The sequence below is a fragment of the Phaethon aethereus genome (assembly GCF_964289735.1).
Source record: "Phaethon aethereus genome assembly, chromosome: 5".
Lineage (NCBI taxonomy): Eukaryota > Metazoa > Chordata > Aves > Phaethontiformes > Phaethontidae > Phaethon > Phaethon aethereus.
The window spans coordinates 58,393,352-58,408,687 of NC_138579.1; the positions used below are offsets into that span (position 1 = coordinate 58,393,352).

General features: G+C 41.1%; 1 protein-coding gene across 1 annotated transcript in view; it reads left to right on the plus strand.

The window, feature by feature from the left end:
- Nucleotides 1-15,336, plus strand: part of RRAS2 (RAS related 2) — a gene marked incomplete at both ends in the record, with an annotated part of 44,261 nt that overhangs the window by 24,130 nt on the left and 4,795 nt on the right. The window contains 3 exons of the mRNA XM_082001028.1: nucleotides 7,956-8,043; nucleotides 8,784-8,886; nucleotides 11,298-11,406. Coding sequence (XP_081857154.1) covers nucleotides 7,956-8,043; nucleotides 8,784-8,886; nucleotides 11,298-11,406 — 300 coding nt within the window. The remainder of the gene's footprint in view (nucleotides 1-7,955; nucleotides 8,044-8,783; nucleotides 8,887-11,297; nucleotides 11,407-15,336) is intronic.

Consider the following 15,336-nt stretch of genomic DNA (forward strand, 5'->3'; position numbering starts at 1 on the left):
CCATGCACTGAACACAGATTTCTTAATAGTTTCTTTTTCTGATATGCTCATTCAGTGATCACTGTATATGGAAGGGCAGGGAATGGAGAGAGTAAGAGAAGAGTATGTGGCCATATAATAGGACTAACTGATGCCTTATTAAGTGTTTCCAGACCAAACAAACTCTTGACAATCCTCGCATTGCATAAAAAAGTTTAAGGGGAAAACTTAACCTATATTTAACCAAGTCAGATGTTTATTTTTGTATCCTACCATATCTTATTCAGAATTTGAGAGTTGTATCTCTTCTGCGTGTGAATTATGTGTTGGGGGGTAACTTAATGGATGCACTCTGAGGCCACCATGGGTTCTTCAAGAACTTTGCATTTTCAAGTAGGAGTTTCTTCTCTAACAGAACCATTCAGATTTGATTAAGCATGTACTTAAATATCAGTATTATATGTATATGTAACGCTAGTTCTTCAGGAACAAATAAAAACTTCTCAACTTGTGTATGAATTTCCAAAGGGTTTAGCTTGTATATTGCTCATAGCATCTTCCTTTCACTATAACTTCAGTTTAATCCTCTATTCTCTTTGTGTCTTAGTTTTCACTGTTCATGAAATTATCAAGTGTTTCACATCACTGGATAATTGCAATAATTGTAGTTACAAATGACATCTTTTTCCCTAGATAGCCATAACAATAGTGTCAACAATACATTAGAACAGTGGGAAGTAGTGTAAATTGAGGGAAACATCATTGCTTACAAGCACTGACTATCTTTTAATTTATATTTTTGGAAGAAAGCAACAAGTGCTCTTACTGCTTGTATAATTAAAAGAAAGTAATTCTTTAAGATTTGTATAGATATGGGATAATTGGAGGAGGATACCCCTGGCCTTCTTGTAGCATGGTCCAGTGTTTAATCCGTTATGTCTGTGATCTAGTCTTTATCTTTAATTCTAGACCCTTGGTCCCCCACAACACCAAAATATTTCCCTAGTTCTACAAAGTGTGACTGTTTCTGCCAGTAAAGCATGCTCAATGCTATCTCAAGCACTTCGGTTTAAAACCATGCTGAGTTGCTGCGGGTAGCTCCTGCAGTCTTTCTGGTATTGGTTTGTGTAGTGCCCAAGCCCTTTGCAAAGGTGACAGTCCCTGTTGTCAACACCAACTGTATTGATCACCTGCTTCCCCAACACCAACCAGTTAGACTTGTCTCGAAATACCAGGTCCTTGTGAACCACCTGCTCTTGGGGAGGTATATGTTAAGCATTTAACAAGCTTGTTAAATACTTATCTAATCAGTAGTGTGCTTTAGTTTGTTTGGTGGTTGTTTCTGTGACCCAAGTACATGGGGCTCTGCAAAATACTAAATTTGTATGTTTTGCTGTGTTGTCTGTTCCTTTATTCTGGAATGCAGTCTGGGTTTAAGTTTGCTTCCAGAAGTCTGTTCAGTTTTTTTCCTGCATGTTTTCCTTGTTTTCTAGCCAGCCAACTAAAATATTTCTGAAGAAATTACTTGAGGAGCCTCCTTTGGTGTGAAAGGAGGTTCTTCAGTTAACCTCTTCAGGTGCTGAGGCCCCAGTGGCTGCTTTGCTTAATTACCAGTTCTACTGGGTAGGTTAGTTCTGGACTGGGGCCAGTGTAGCGCTTGAGTGAGGTGGCAGGTTACTGCCACCCCTCTTCTAGGAGCTTGTCTGTGGTGACATTGAACCTGTGTATGCTCCTCCAGGGACAGGGATGGAAATGTACATTAAAACTCCTTGAAATGGTCTCTAACCTCCTCTGCAGTCTGGAGGAGGGCACAATGTGACTCTCTGATCACATTAGTATAGGCTTGGCTGCTGTGTCACCCTTCTTGGGTAGAAGAGCTGAAGGCAGAGGCTCTAAGATTTCCATGGGTGGCAAAGCAGTGAAGAATACAAACTGATTTATGTGGTCAGTCATTTAGATCTTAATTCGTGGTCTGAGAAAGAGGTACTTGGCTATGCCATGAAAAGCTGACAGAAAGGTGACCATTTATGGTTCTACTAGCTGGCTGGGGCACTAGAGTTCTTGTCTTAGACAAAGTCAGTGCCATAGTTTATGACTTCAAACAAATGCCAGAAATACTCATTTAAATGAAGAAAGCTGTTTTAGATGAGTACTTGGGTCAGGTTTCTGTCTTTCTGGGTTAAGTCTTTCTGATCTGATCAGTGGAGTGCATGAAAGGGCTTTAGCCGATACTGTTGTTTGTTCCATGCTCATGGTGAAGACATGCCACTATAGATCGTGAATTGATCTTTGAGTGGGACAGGAGCAGGAAGATGTTCTTGGTGAAGTACAGAGGAAATGAACAACCTAGAGAAGAGAGTGTTGGAGGTAGTCAAAGGAGAAACTGCCAAAAGAAATACTCTGTCAAGTAGTACTTACAGCCTAGGAGATGTCTTGGGTCATGCATTTGAGGTACTTGGGAACGTACGCAAGTCTAAAGGTGAAGCTTTGGTGTGTAGCATTGACCAACATGTTTGCTTTAAGTTCTAATTTATAAATTATAGCTAGGAAGGATTTTTGGGCTATTTGCAATGCTGAAATTGTAGATGCTATTTAAATCCAGAGCTGGTCTGTAACTTCAGCTGGAGGGTGGAAACCCTTCTATTTCCTTGCATTCAGTGGGCTGAAACCAAAAATTTAAATGTGTAGAAAAAATTTAAATAAGCAACTAGTGGTGCTTTGAAACATTAAGTGTATATTTAGTAAATACAGATGGAAATTATAGACACAGCAAGGATGAATTATATATTTTGGCATGTAGCACTCCTTTAACTTATAGTGGTGTGCTTTCACTGTGCTGGGCTGCCTTTCATTGCATGTCCTTCAAGCTTTGTGTAAAGATAAAAGGAAGCACATCATGCAGCCAGCCTCTGGACTGCAGCTTAGAGCAGCTCCTGGTTGATAGTGTCTGACTTCTCTCTCACCTTAAAACTTAAACGTTGATTCAAAAGAAGGTAATCCAGTGGCTTTTCAGCTTGTGGACTGTTGATGACCTTACAAAGAATAAATAAGAAAAGCAGCGTAAGAGCTGTGAAACTGTACTGGGGTTCTCCATCTTTCTATGTAAGATGTCTTTACTTAGTTGTTTTATTAATTTATGGAGTGGGACTCCTGAGCTTGTAAGCGAGTCTAGCTAATGGAGGAATTCCCTTATGTATATTAGAGGCAGCATAATGAAGGGGGAAGATGATAAACTGAAAGCAGGTTTTCACATGTTCTCCTTGCCAAAAGACTTGAGTGATTGAAACAATGACTTAAGGATTACTATTACCTTAAATGGAGAAAGACTGCTAGAGCAGCGTTCGGTATAGTAGTGTCATCGTTCCCAGGCACTGCAAGCAGAAACTCCTGTAAAGGTCAGGAGACAGTCTGAAATACATTTAAGATGACAAGTGTGTGTACAGGAAGGGATTTTGGTGGTGGATTGCCCAGCAGTTAGTGATGTAGGTGGTGTGGGGATGGGTTTTCTGGGGTTCTTTCGTGTGGTTTTTCTTTTGTGTTTTGTTTTGGCTTTTTTCTCCTGCAAAAGGGCTTGTGTCCTTGGCAGGCTTTCCCATATCTGGACTTGATTGCTTCAGCAGTCTTAGAAAGAGGAAACCTAGAAAACTTGTTGCATAATATTTTGGGTAAATTGAATGGTTGATGAGACTGCTGGGCTCAGCTTTTCATTTCCCTTCTAGGAGGTGGGTGGGAAGCGTCTTGATTTTGCTCGTGATTAAGGGAGTGGTGTAACAGAAGGGCATGTTCAAGTTACTATCTTCGTAGAAGAAATTTAGTTTCATCTAATTACTTCCTGCAGGTAGTGGCCGACTGCGGTGGAGCCAGCTGAATGCGACTTAGCTCCTCTGATTTGCCATAGAAACTCAACTGCTCCTAGAAGAGCAGATCTGACAACCTGGTCTGTAATGGGTCGCCCTAGAGAGTGGTCCAGTATGTTTTGTACCAGCTAGCATCCGTGAGACCGGCTGTATCTTTCTGGTATTTTTGTAGTTTCGCGGGGCAACTGCTTCGAAGTATTAGGACTTGCACATACAGCTTTCATAAAGGAGACAGAAGTAGGCAGGCTTGGGTATTCAAACACTGTGGTATGTGCATGCTCCTCTAATTTGTCTGGGCTCAGCGTGAGTTTAAAACCACTAGGCTGGCCGTGGTTTACATCTGCTGGAGTTTGCACTCATGTTAGTTGTTTAAGCAGTTCTGCTGCAAACTCCTGGACCCTACAAAACTGCTTATGCTGATGTATGGTCTTGGGCTTGCTGGGTGCATAGGCACCTTCCCACCGTTGCAGGACAGCATTCAGAAGTAAAGGTATGCTCTGCCATCCCTTAATTCTTTAAACACTGTCTGTACACCAGCAGTAGGGTCCATTTCTCTTCAGATTGATAAATACTGCATCTGCTACATCTAATTTTTGTAAATCAGCCCTAACTTGAATAAGGCCTGCAAGCTGTGGTTGATGTGCTCCCTTGTGGTAAATAGTCCCAGTGCAATTTGGGAAGACTCCTTCAAAACCAGCAGCTATTTCAGGCACATTAGTGTTGTTCTGTGCCTGGAGGTAAACCGCAATGCTAATTGCCTTGCAGACCTCTCCTGTAGTGGCTGTGACAGCAGATTTGGCAGCGCAGCTCCATGGGAGGGAAGAAAGTGCTCATAAGAGGCGGCTTAAATGGGGGAGCTCTGGCATCTGCTCATTCTGAATTTGAGATGTGGCTGATGCTGGATCAGGGCAACTTAGTCTTGTTCCCTTTTTTGAGGGAGGAGCTGTATTCTGTTTCTGTACCTAGTCTGGCACTCTTGTTTTGTGTGTAGTTTCCTTTTAAAACAACAATAACAAACCCAAAACAATAAACCAAAAAGGGTGGGGGGAGTCACAGAAATGCCCTGGAGATTACAGAACATGCTACAGTTCTTGGCCCTTGGACAGATAATAAGGAAAATATGAAGAATCCCTCTGAGATTATTATGGTTGTCTTTTTCTGACCTTTCTCAGGGAAAAAATTGCCCTTGTTAGAAATAAACTTGATGCTTTAGGTGGTCTACTCATACTGATTCATGAGAGTGAAATAAATTGATGCCAAATTCTCCCTTTTATTTAAAACTTGATATACTTTACCACTTTATAGATGTAAAGGATCAGACAGTAACTTTGAATTCTGCAGGATAGAGAAATGAAAGTTGATGCTGGAGAGGGATAGGGAGTAACTTCAGAGTATGTGCTAGTGTCTTCCAAATCAGAACCCTGAATTTCTAGATATGCAGATAGCGACACCATGTTTTAGTCACCTGATGTTTTTTTGTGAATACCACTGTTTCCTTGATGAAACATAGGACTTAAATTCCCTTCCTTGTGATCATCCCTTCTAAAGTCAGATTCTGTAAATAATTTTAGTTATACGTTTTTATATTCACATAAGTGAATTCCTATTCCATCTTTCAAAAAGTGTTAAAGGCCACAGAACACTTGAGACTTAATTTATAGTTTATGAATAAATTAATTCCTCAAAAAGTCTGTTCTTAATATCCTGGATAGCACTCTTTGAGTCATAGAACCAAAAGAAAAGACAAGAACAGTTCTGAAGGCTGTATTTTTTCCTTATTAAGTCTCAGAGGAGCAAGATAAAGGGACAACTTGCAGTTGGAACAGCATCTTCTGGGGGTTTGTTCCATGGTGAGATGTTCTGCTGTCTGCGAACAGGCTCTCCTCTGCTGGAAAACTTGGAAGTTTGTGTGCTCCATTTAGGATCCTATGCCTGTTGGTTTGTTTGAATTTTTGGGCTGGGGTTTTTTTATGGTGTCTGGGTGGGGTTTTGGAAGGGGTTGGAGGGGGGACATTGCTTAGCCCGGGTGAATGTTCTAAGCAAGGGAGAAAACATTTCTTGTTTACAAATGAGCAGCTTGACTTACACAAAACACTATAAGAAAGGAGTGAATTGCAGCCTCATGCTTCACAAGTATCTCTGGTGGGACAGATTGCTAGGATTTTATCCTCCTCAGAGGAGCATGGTGGTTTTAATGTTACTGCTACCTAAAGGTAGCTGGTTACAGTAGTGCTGCTGCAACAGACTACTGCGTAGGTATGTCCCGGGAGGACAGTTTACTGATGTCTACTTAAAATGCAAAGGAGATGTGCAGAGCTGTTCAGTGTCTCTGCTGTAGGGGTCAGCAGTTTTTCAGTTTGGTGCCAGATCTAAACGAACAGATCGACAGCAACCTGTACATACTCTTCCTGTAGCCAACTGCATGGCGGTGAGGTGGTGGTATATGAGCATGGGTTATATATAGTATACACAGCTGGTAAAGTGTTACAACTAGTCGTGTCTTCCTCCCAGTAAGGCAGCTACAGCTCGACGAGCTCTGCTGGGGAGCCCATGTCCGTGCTGTTAAACCAGAAACCTACCTTAGGCGTGTCCAAATGGTGGGAGTCGGCTGGGTGCAGTCAGGACAAAGTACTGCAGCCAGCCCTCATGGGCAGCTCCAGATTGAAACTGGACAGGAACAAATACAACCGCATTAATAAAACTGTATCTGCAAGAACAGAGTTAACAGTATACTGTACTGACAGTGATGTGTCTGGAGAAGCTTAGTGGGCTAGTGCTATAATTTGTTATCGTGTCCGTGTGCCTCCTCCCCCCCCCCCCCCCCCCGTTAACTTGAGTTTGGTAAGTTTAGAGGAAGAGTGGTGTCTTGTTGGTATATTTTGAATTTGTGTGATGGGGAAGATGCTTCAGTGAGAACTATTAATTCTTACATGAATAAGGGGATACACCCTATTTTTGGTGATATCTTCTTAATGTAAGGACACCTCCCTTCCCCATTTTTTCCCTTCCTAGGAGCCAATACGTAGTTTTAAAGCATTCTTGTTTCCTTACTGTCTTACAGAACTGAATGACCTATGCGGGTAGTACTCCTTCAGTTACTGTGACATTCATCTGGGTGCATACATGCCCGATGTGCTTGATTTTTGAATAGTCAGGGTAGTACATATCCGCAGCTCCTGCCGCATTGAGCAGAGGGGGAGGAATTTGATCGGAGTTCAGATTTGTTATGCTAATGTGCTTTAGGTTTGGGTGAAGATAGCTTTGCTATGACTGCATGCAAGCTAAAAATTCATCCTTTGAAATCTAAACTTGTTGTTTCCAGATAGTATTGTTACCCCCAGTATTCAATACCAGGTCACTCAGTCTCTAGAAAGATGTACCAGAACGTGCTTTGCTCTGGAGTTTGGGTGGTAGGTAATGGACCGGCAGTATCTGGTGGTGCCTTGTGCTTTGGCCATGGGTGGCACAGGTGTTTCATGGCCTATTCTGCTTTCAGGACTTGTCTTTTTGGAGGGGGTGTGTGCTTAAAGTCATTAAAACAAGGAGAGAAATCCTGGGAACAAGGATGATCTACTAAACTTGATTCAATTTAAGTGCCACTTGGGCTGCATGGAGCTGTTGCTGGAAATTGTTATAAAACTGCTAGAGAATTCTAGAAACAGCTGGGAAAATCCTGGCACTTCCTAGAAATTACTGGCTCTGGGAGCAGGGGAGGAAATCCTGGAAACTCTTGAGAATTCGAAAAAACTTCTAAACCCTACCAGAAGTCCAGAGAAATTTAGCAGTTACTGAAGACCTTTAAAGCCGCTAGAAACTAAAAGTTTCTAGGGATTCCTGCTGGGAAATTCTGGCAGTTGCCAGAAATCTCTAGAAAATGCTAGCAATTCTGTGGGAATCCAGTAAATTCGGTGACTTTGCTAGTAATTTCTACAATTTATGAGTATTTACTAGGAATAGGAAAGCAGTTACGTGCTGTCTTTTTGAATAAAGTGGCAAACAGTTGTACACGGGTAAAACCTGCTCATCTTCACTAAACCGTCAAGTGTAGAGTTTTAGCATCTTACTCTGAGTGTCCTGTATGTGATTGTCTTACACACAGACTTGTTTTATTTTCTGCAGTCCTATTTTGTTACGGATTATGATCCAACGATTGAAGACTCCTACACCAAGCAATGTGTGATAGACGAGAGAGCTGCACGCTTGGACAGTAAGTAGCCTAACTAAAGCATGGTGCTAATAGCCTGTAGCTGTTGGTGCCTGTGTTTACAACTGTGTGCATAAAATGTAATGCAGGTAAACTGTGCAGCATGTGGCTTTTATGTAAGCGTGTGGCTGATAAAAGCTACCTAACTTTGTTTTAGTGATGAGATACCCAGGATTTGAAGTGCTTATGCCTTACGTAAAGTGAATATGGATATGAAGTGCTTATGCCTTTAAAGTAAATTGGACTTTTTTTTTTTTAAGAATTATTCCTGAAGCCTACAAAACTTAGAACTTATGTAACTCCTGGCAGTTACCTGGGTGACATGGTGGAATAAAAACCACATCACTTGGCTGTTGTGTGCTGCCTCTCCCAAGTGCAATATAAATGCTTTGCATTAGGAGTTCCAGTTCTCCCTTGTCAGTGATTTCTTTAAGGACAAATCAGCAACCCTCCCAACCCCCATCTCTGTCTCTTTAAGCACTTTTCAGCTAGTCATGAATTAGCAAAGATCCACCCAACTTTGTTGTTCATTTTGGTTGGTAGGTCTTGAATTGTTCAGTCAGTCCAAGAACTTGTTGGGAATCTTAGCAAAAAATCCAATAATACATGTGAAAAGTGATTTTTTGCTTAGTTAAGATGTATAGGAGAGGCTCGCAATATATCCTATTAGGAACGATTTTTTTTTTCTCGGACTATACTCTAAGAACATGAACTGTAGTAATCAATATTTTGCTTATGTTCAGTTCTGGATACAGCAGGACAAGAAGAATTTGGAGCCATGCGTGAACAGTACATGAGGACAGGGGAGGGTTTTCTGCTTGTTTTCTCAGTCACTGATAGAGGAAGGTAAGCTTGATGTCAAGTTATTAAAACAAACAAGATGTAATTAATCCTAAATTACTGCTTACCCTTTACTGAAATAATCTCAAACAGCAACACCAAGTATGCATTCACTTTCAGATTCTGTGGCATGACGCTCTTTCAGCACTGATGAAAACCCATTTTAAACCATTCGCTTGAAAGTATCTGTTTCTTGCAATAGATGACTTGAAAGCATACACACAAAAAAATGAAAATTCTATTGAAGAACTTCATTGCAGTCAGAACACTAGCTTCCTGGAAGTGACAGAAATTAGTTAAACTAAGTGCAACTTGCTACGATGTCTGATCAGTTCTTAGAAATATCCCCTGCAACTTGCTACGATGTCTGATCAGTTCTTAGAAATATCCCCTTGTTGTGTGCTTGTCAACATCAAGTGGCTGGCTCTGGATTTCTGAACAGGTATAGCCAGTTCAGGGTATGTCTCTGCACTCTTCTGCAGGCAGTGCACACTCTGCTTACTCCCATGAATTGACTGGAACCTACAATAACTAATTGACTGCAGAGTTGTGAAGAAACATACCTTTTTAGAAGCTGATGGAGCCTGGTTGGGTAGCTCCTGATCATTGTAAGAGTAGGAAACTGCAATGTATATACAGACAATCACTTAATATTTTGGCTGTGATCTTTCTCCACTGACCGTGTCAGATATGTAGTAATAAAGGAGAAGTGCTCAGGGATCCATCCTTCCACTTGTTTCGAGTTGCAACACAAGAGCAATAAAATGACCAACAACTTCAAAAAGTTGTCTATGATTTTTTTTTTCTCCCATACAGATTCAGTCTAGGCTCTATAATGAGAATTAAGATAAATATTCTATGGAGCATGAGTGTGTTTCCATTGGATCTGTATCTTACATTTAAAGATGCTGCTAAATATATAAATTCATCTTGATGTACTGTCCAGAAGAGACTCTTACACTTCTGTCAGAGATCTGGGTCTGTGATCTTAAGACACGCTGAGAACTTGTGTTAACATAAATAATTTTGCTACAGATGACTGTAGATTTTAAGTTGTCATGTGAACTCCTTGGTTTGTCTAAAAATCTTAAGTTTTTGTTTGCCGTTCTGGCTAAGGATCTGCCTTGATTTTATGCAGCTCTTGCCACATATCGCTCTCCTCTCTGAAATCCTTAAAGACTTCTGAAGAGAAGAGTTTTCATTTTTGTTCTGATACCATTTGATTCAAGACTTACCTTGCCTGTCAATGAAGCATCTGCTAGTGGTGTCTGAACTGGTTGTGTGGTGGAAAGTAATTCTGAAGCAAGAAGAAATCTAGATGACTTAGTTGGTAACTTTCAACTCTCTTCCTCCAGTTGCTCCAGACTTCTGAGCAGAGTATTAAAACATATGTAAATGGAGGTCCAGCTGTGCTTAGTGGCACACCTTCCTTCTAATTCACCTCTCTTCTCATGATTGCTTTACGTGGATGGAGGTGGATTGGCATTGTCATGTCTGACACTGTAATTTTTTTAATGCAGCTTTCTTACTGATGATCATCTTGCTTTTAAATTTTGGTTTGCAAATTTTAGTGTAAATGGTTTCAGACTATGTGCCTGGAATTAAATATAATGCTTGGGAAGTCTGTGCTCCAAAGAATATGTGATTGTCTGCAAGTATCTGTGCTGCAGTTCCTTATGTAGTGATGTAGCTTTAAATGTAGCTTTTAACAGCATTTACTTGAAAGCAGTGATTTCCTCCCCGCCCCCCCCCCCCCTCCTGTTTAGGCCAGAATTTGCTTGTTTAATATACTGTCCTTGGTGAAGCTTTCTGCTTTGCTCACCTTCCCTTAAGTATTGCTGGAATATTCCTTGCTGCTTGAACAGTATTAGTACCTGGTATAACTTAGCTGGTAATTGGAAAGCTTTCTCATCATTTGGCCCTGCCCTTCTTCTGTTCTTCAAGAAATAAAATTTTCCAGCTTCAGTAGCTTCCCCCCAGAATTCCTAGGAGTAGCTGTGGAGACTGCCATCTGAAATACTGAACACCAGGGTCTCTAGACTGTAGTTTGACTATTGTACCACAGTTGAACTCCAAAGTCAATATTTGTAGAATAGACTGTGGTTGCTTGATTCTCTGCAACACATTGGCAGCCGAGTCCTTCTAGATCAAGACACAGTAAGCATTTTGCTTATCCTGCAGCCCCACCTAAGTCCAGTGCATAGCACACTGCTAACTTGTGGATTTTTTTAGTTTGAGTGTTGAATGATTCTTTAACTGGTCATGCTGTGACAGTGGGATCTGGAGTGCCTGCAGCTGTCTGTGCTTGTGTGGCATAGCAGGGCAAGTCCAAATAGGTGACTCATCATTTCTGAACTTCTGCAGAACCTGAGAATTATGAATTAGTACACTGAGGCTTTACTTTTTTTCTTTTACAGTTTTGAAGAAATCTATAAGTTTCAGCGACAAATCCTTAGAGTGAAAGATCGCGATGAGTTTCCTATGATTCTAGTCGGTAATAAAGCAGATCTGGACCACCAAAGACAGGTAATTAATTTGCTGTTAGTTACCACTCACTCTCTTATAGAAGCTTTACAATTTTTCTCCCAAAAATAGAGTGGGAACCAGAAAGAAAGGGGAAAAAAAAAATCATACTAACTAATTCTAATGCAAGAAACACAACTAAACTCAGTTCCTGTACTTGAAGAATCTTAGAAGCATGATGGCATTCCACATAAAGCACATCTTCTGTCTGACTCAGTGGGGTTATGTTGAGACCAAATCTATTCACGTACAGAGTTGAGAGCTTTCTGTCATGACTTGATTACTCAGGCATGAACGTGTCTAATTCCTCTGTTTGGTTACTCACCATAGTGCTCTGTGCCAAGCAGAATGTGTTCCAGCACTAGCTCTAACGATCCTGAGGCTTCGGTGCTGTTGCTTTTACCGTTCACTGCTTATGCGTAAATGAGTAGCCGTTCGCTGTTTTCTGTTTGGCCACTCACCTTCTGCATGACTGACTGAAAGTTTTAAAAGTTGGAAGTACAGCAACACAATTGCTGTCGTATTTATGTACCTTAAAATTAAAGCTTTGAAACCAGTAGATGTCAACCTCAGCTCTAGTTCTAAGAAAGCTTAAAAGATTTAGTTCAGAATGATTTAAAGAAGGAGCTTTAAATTTGTTTTCCCTATTTACTCTTGATTTTTCATGGATCAAGCTGATTTGGGCTGAAATTAAAATAATCTTACTACATCAGCAGGAAAGGAGCAGGCATCAAACTTGTATTCTTCAGCAACTTATTTCAGGAATTTAGTATTTTCTCCTGAGATTGTAAGGTGAGCAAACACATGATTGATTTTTTTTTTTTTTTACTCTGAGAGTAAACTAAATATTACTAAAAATGCTGTGATTTTAAGAGTTTCACGAGGAAAACACAGCATTAAACAGTAAGATATTCACACATTTGTGTACCAGGATGTGACTTAATTTCTGTCCACAAATGCTTACCTAGGTTTTGTTCTTTGCTAAATAAAATCTTTTCTCTGTCAAAAAACAGTGCCTGGAACAAGAAAAAATTATGCTCAAAACAAATAACATTAAGGAATTTGGTGGATTAGTATGTTGTTGTTGAATGAGGTTTTTCTTGAATACCACATAATGTCCTCAGTTAAAAAAAAGTTCCTGTTGAGCATGCTCCCTTGATTGTCACAGCCCCTTTACCTTAGAACCTATGTAGAAGGACTGTGACAAAATTAAAACCTATGCTGGAAGATGTGTTTAGAAGATGTTTTCACAGAAGCGGGTCATAAACTCATCAGTAGTAACTTCATGTACTCACATATGCACAGAGCTATCGGCCTGTCCCTGAGACAGAGTGAAACTTTCACTCTTCAGTTACCATGTGCCCCCATCAAAATTCCCAAATTTAACCTTGCAGGTCCTGGAACTTAAAGTGCTTTATCTCATGTGCAAATGTCGGCATGGAAACCATGTCAGTGAAACTGAACTGTTCTGCAAACTGTAATTGCTGAAGGACAGACATCCAAATGCTTTGGGAGGGGAAGTAATATCATCGCTGTCAGGCCCAGCTCTCGGAGGATACCTGCAAATGTCGTTGGTAATCCTGTAGATCCATTTCTAGAAAGTTAGGAACTTTGTTCTCTTTCCTCTGCCCTCCTAATGTCAGTACACTGCATCTGTTTCTCCCTTAAAGGAAGAGAGAGGTGCCTGTCACCTGTTCTCCTGCTCATCCCTCCGTGCCCGATTCCTAGCTGCTTTTTCAGATGATGACGGGCTGCCACGCATTCAAGCTCAAAGCAGCCGTTTTCAAATGCCTAACTTTACGGTTTTGCTGCTTATATCTGAACACAAAAAAAGCTATGTCCACAAAAGCTCCTTTATAGGAGCTTTTTATGGCTATATTAATTGCCTTAATTGATTAGGTGCTGATGAACATAACTTTTGGTGCTCTCCTTCTCACAATTTACATGCAAATTGGTGGATTTGTGACTTCCATTGTAAGCTGGGGCTTAAACAGCTGTAGCTGAAAAAGCACTTCCAGGTTTGCTGAAACAGCTACTTACGTGTTCTTAACTCTTCCCTGGCCCTTCCTCATCACACGGTATGTTTCAGTTGGCCTTAAGTCAGTCTGAAGGAGTGGTTTGGGGATGCTGAGCTGACATCATCAGTCTCCAGAAGGGAGAGGCTGCCCTCCCTCTTGACTTCACGTTCCCACTCTTTCCTTTGCTGGCCTGAGCTCTCACTTGAAGCACTTTGTGAGTTGAATCATCTCTGTAGACAGGGAGGAAAACAGATGAGCTGGAATGGCTTTCTGGGACCTGTGTGAGTCAAATCAGCTTGCAGAAAGATTTGAGTGCCAGTGCTGGAACCATGGGAGGGGTGGGACTGCGGCTCAGAGCAGAGCAGGGAGGAGTTGGGGTGGGGGGAAGAAAGTGAGACCTCGCCTTTTGGCAGCAGCAAGCAGTTAGATGTTATCAGCTGCATGTTAAACGCAGCCAGTCTCTGCTGTGTTGTTGGTGGGGTGGTTTCTGCTCCATCATGTGAACTCTTGATGCAGGCATCCAGTCAGTGAGTTGGACCAGCTTGCTGATCTGGCTGAAAACTAGTACTGCCACCATGACTCCCCAAGTATGGAGAAACTTCATCCTGACAAGCAACGTCATCCTGCTCTGGCTACAGGTCTGCTGCACAGGCAGCTGCGATGGGACGTCTGGGGGCAAAGGCGAGAGTAGTCCCTCACCTTGGTTAGGAGCGCTGGGGTGAGTGGGAAGTGTGGGGTGTCCCCAGGCTGTAACTTGTGGGCAAACGTGTGAGAAGTGCTAGTTCCCTGCATTTTCACATTTTCAGTCTGCTGGTGTGCCAAGCCTCGCTTTGGTTACACTGAAAGCCTGGTCAGCCAGGCTAGAGTGTCACACTGCAGTCCTTTTACTTATCTGGCAGCTCTACAAGAAGTCATCTTACTCTCTTTAACTTGTTTAATCACAAATGTATATTTTTAGCTTCAGAATTTAAGTAGCATTTTTAGAAATTCAGGAAGCTGGGTATGAGTCTTTAGAGTAAAACTATTTGTACTAAGCATCTGCCTTCTTTTTATGAAAGACAGGAGGCAAACCAGTGAAATAATAAGAGAATATATGCTACCTCTGAGAGTGTAAAACTGTGTTAAAAGTAATTTAGTGTGTGTGTTGATCAGCAAACAATACTCGATAGAATTAACACACAAATCTTTCTGGTGCCCAAAACAGTTAAACGTGTACAAAAGGTTTGGATATCTCAAGGGTCTGTCCACACATTTATGCAAGTAACTGTTTTGTAGTTGAACACAGTACTGAGTACTATCACTGTGGTACCATAAATTTGGAAGCAAATGATGCGTAACTAATAATCCTTGTATGGTGGCAACTGTTTCTCAGGAAATACATGAACTGGGTTGTACAGCAGAAGTGCACAGATTATAGTATGATCTTGATGAAGTGTTGGGGTATACCAAAGGTGTAGTCTAAAGTAGTGGTGGCTGTAATATACTATAGGTCAACTCACAGGTGTATTTGGAAGAAGAAAGGTGAAAGAGGAAGTTTGAAATAGCTATTTGCTATGGTTATAACTGTATAGATAAGTGGAGTTAAGCAGCCTTGTAATTTTGTCTCCTTTGTGGTATGGGAGGCAAAGTCCTCAATATCCACAGGTTAGGTTGACAAAGAAAAATGAGTTATTAGAGAATGAGCAAGCATTAATATTTAGAATGTCCTTGTATGATAAGGAATAAAGTTACCAGTGCTTCCAGATTCCCCAATCCGTCATAGATTGGTGACTGAAACCAAAATTGAAGCACCACCTCTCATTGCTCTTTCCTTAAAGGAAATGCTGTGTAGCAGTTTTTCTCTTAAAAAGGTTAGTTTCGTACAACTCAGACAACGCTAAATATTTCTGCAATAAGACAATTCGGTAGAGCCCCA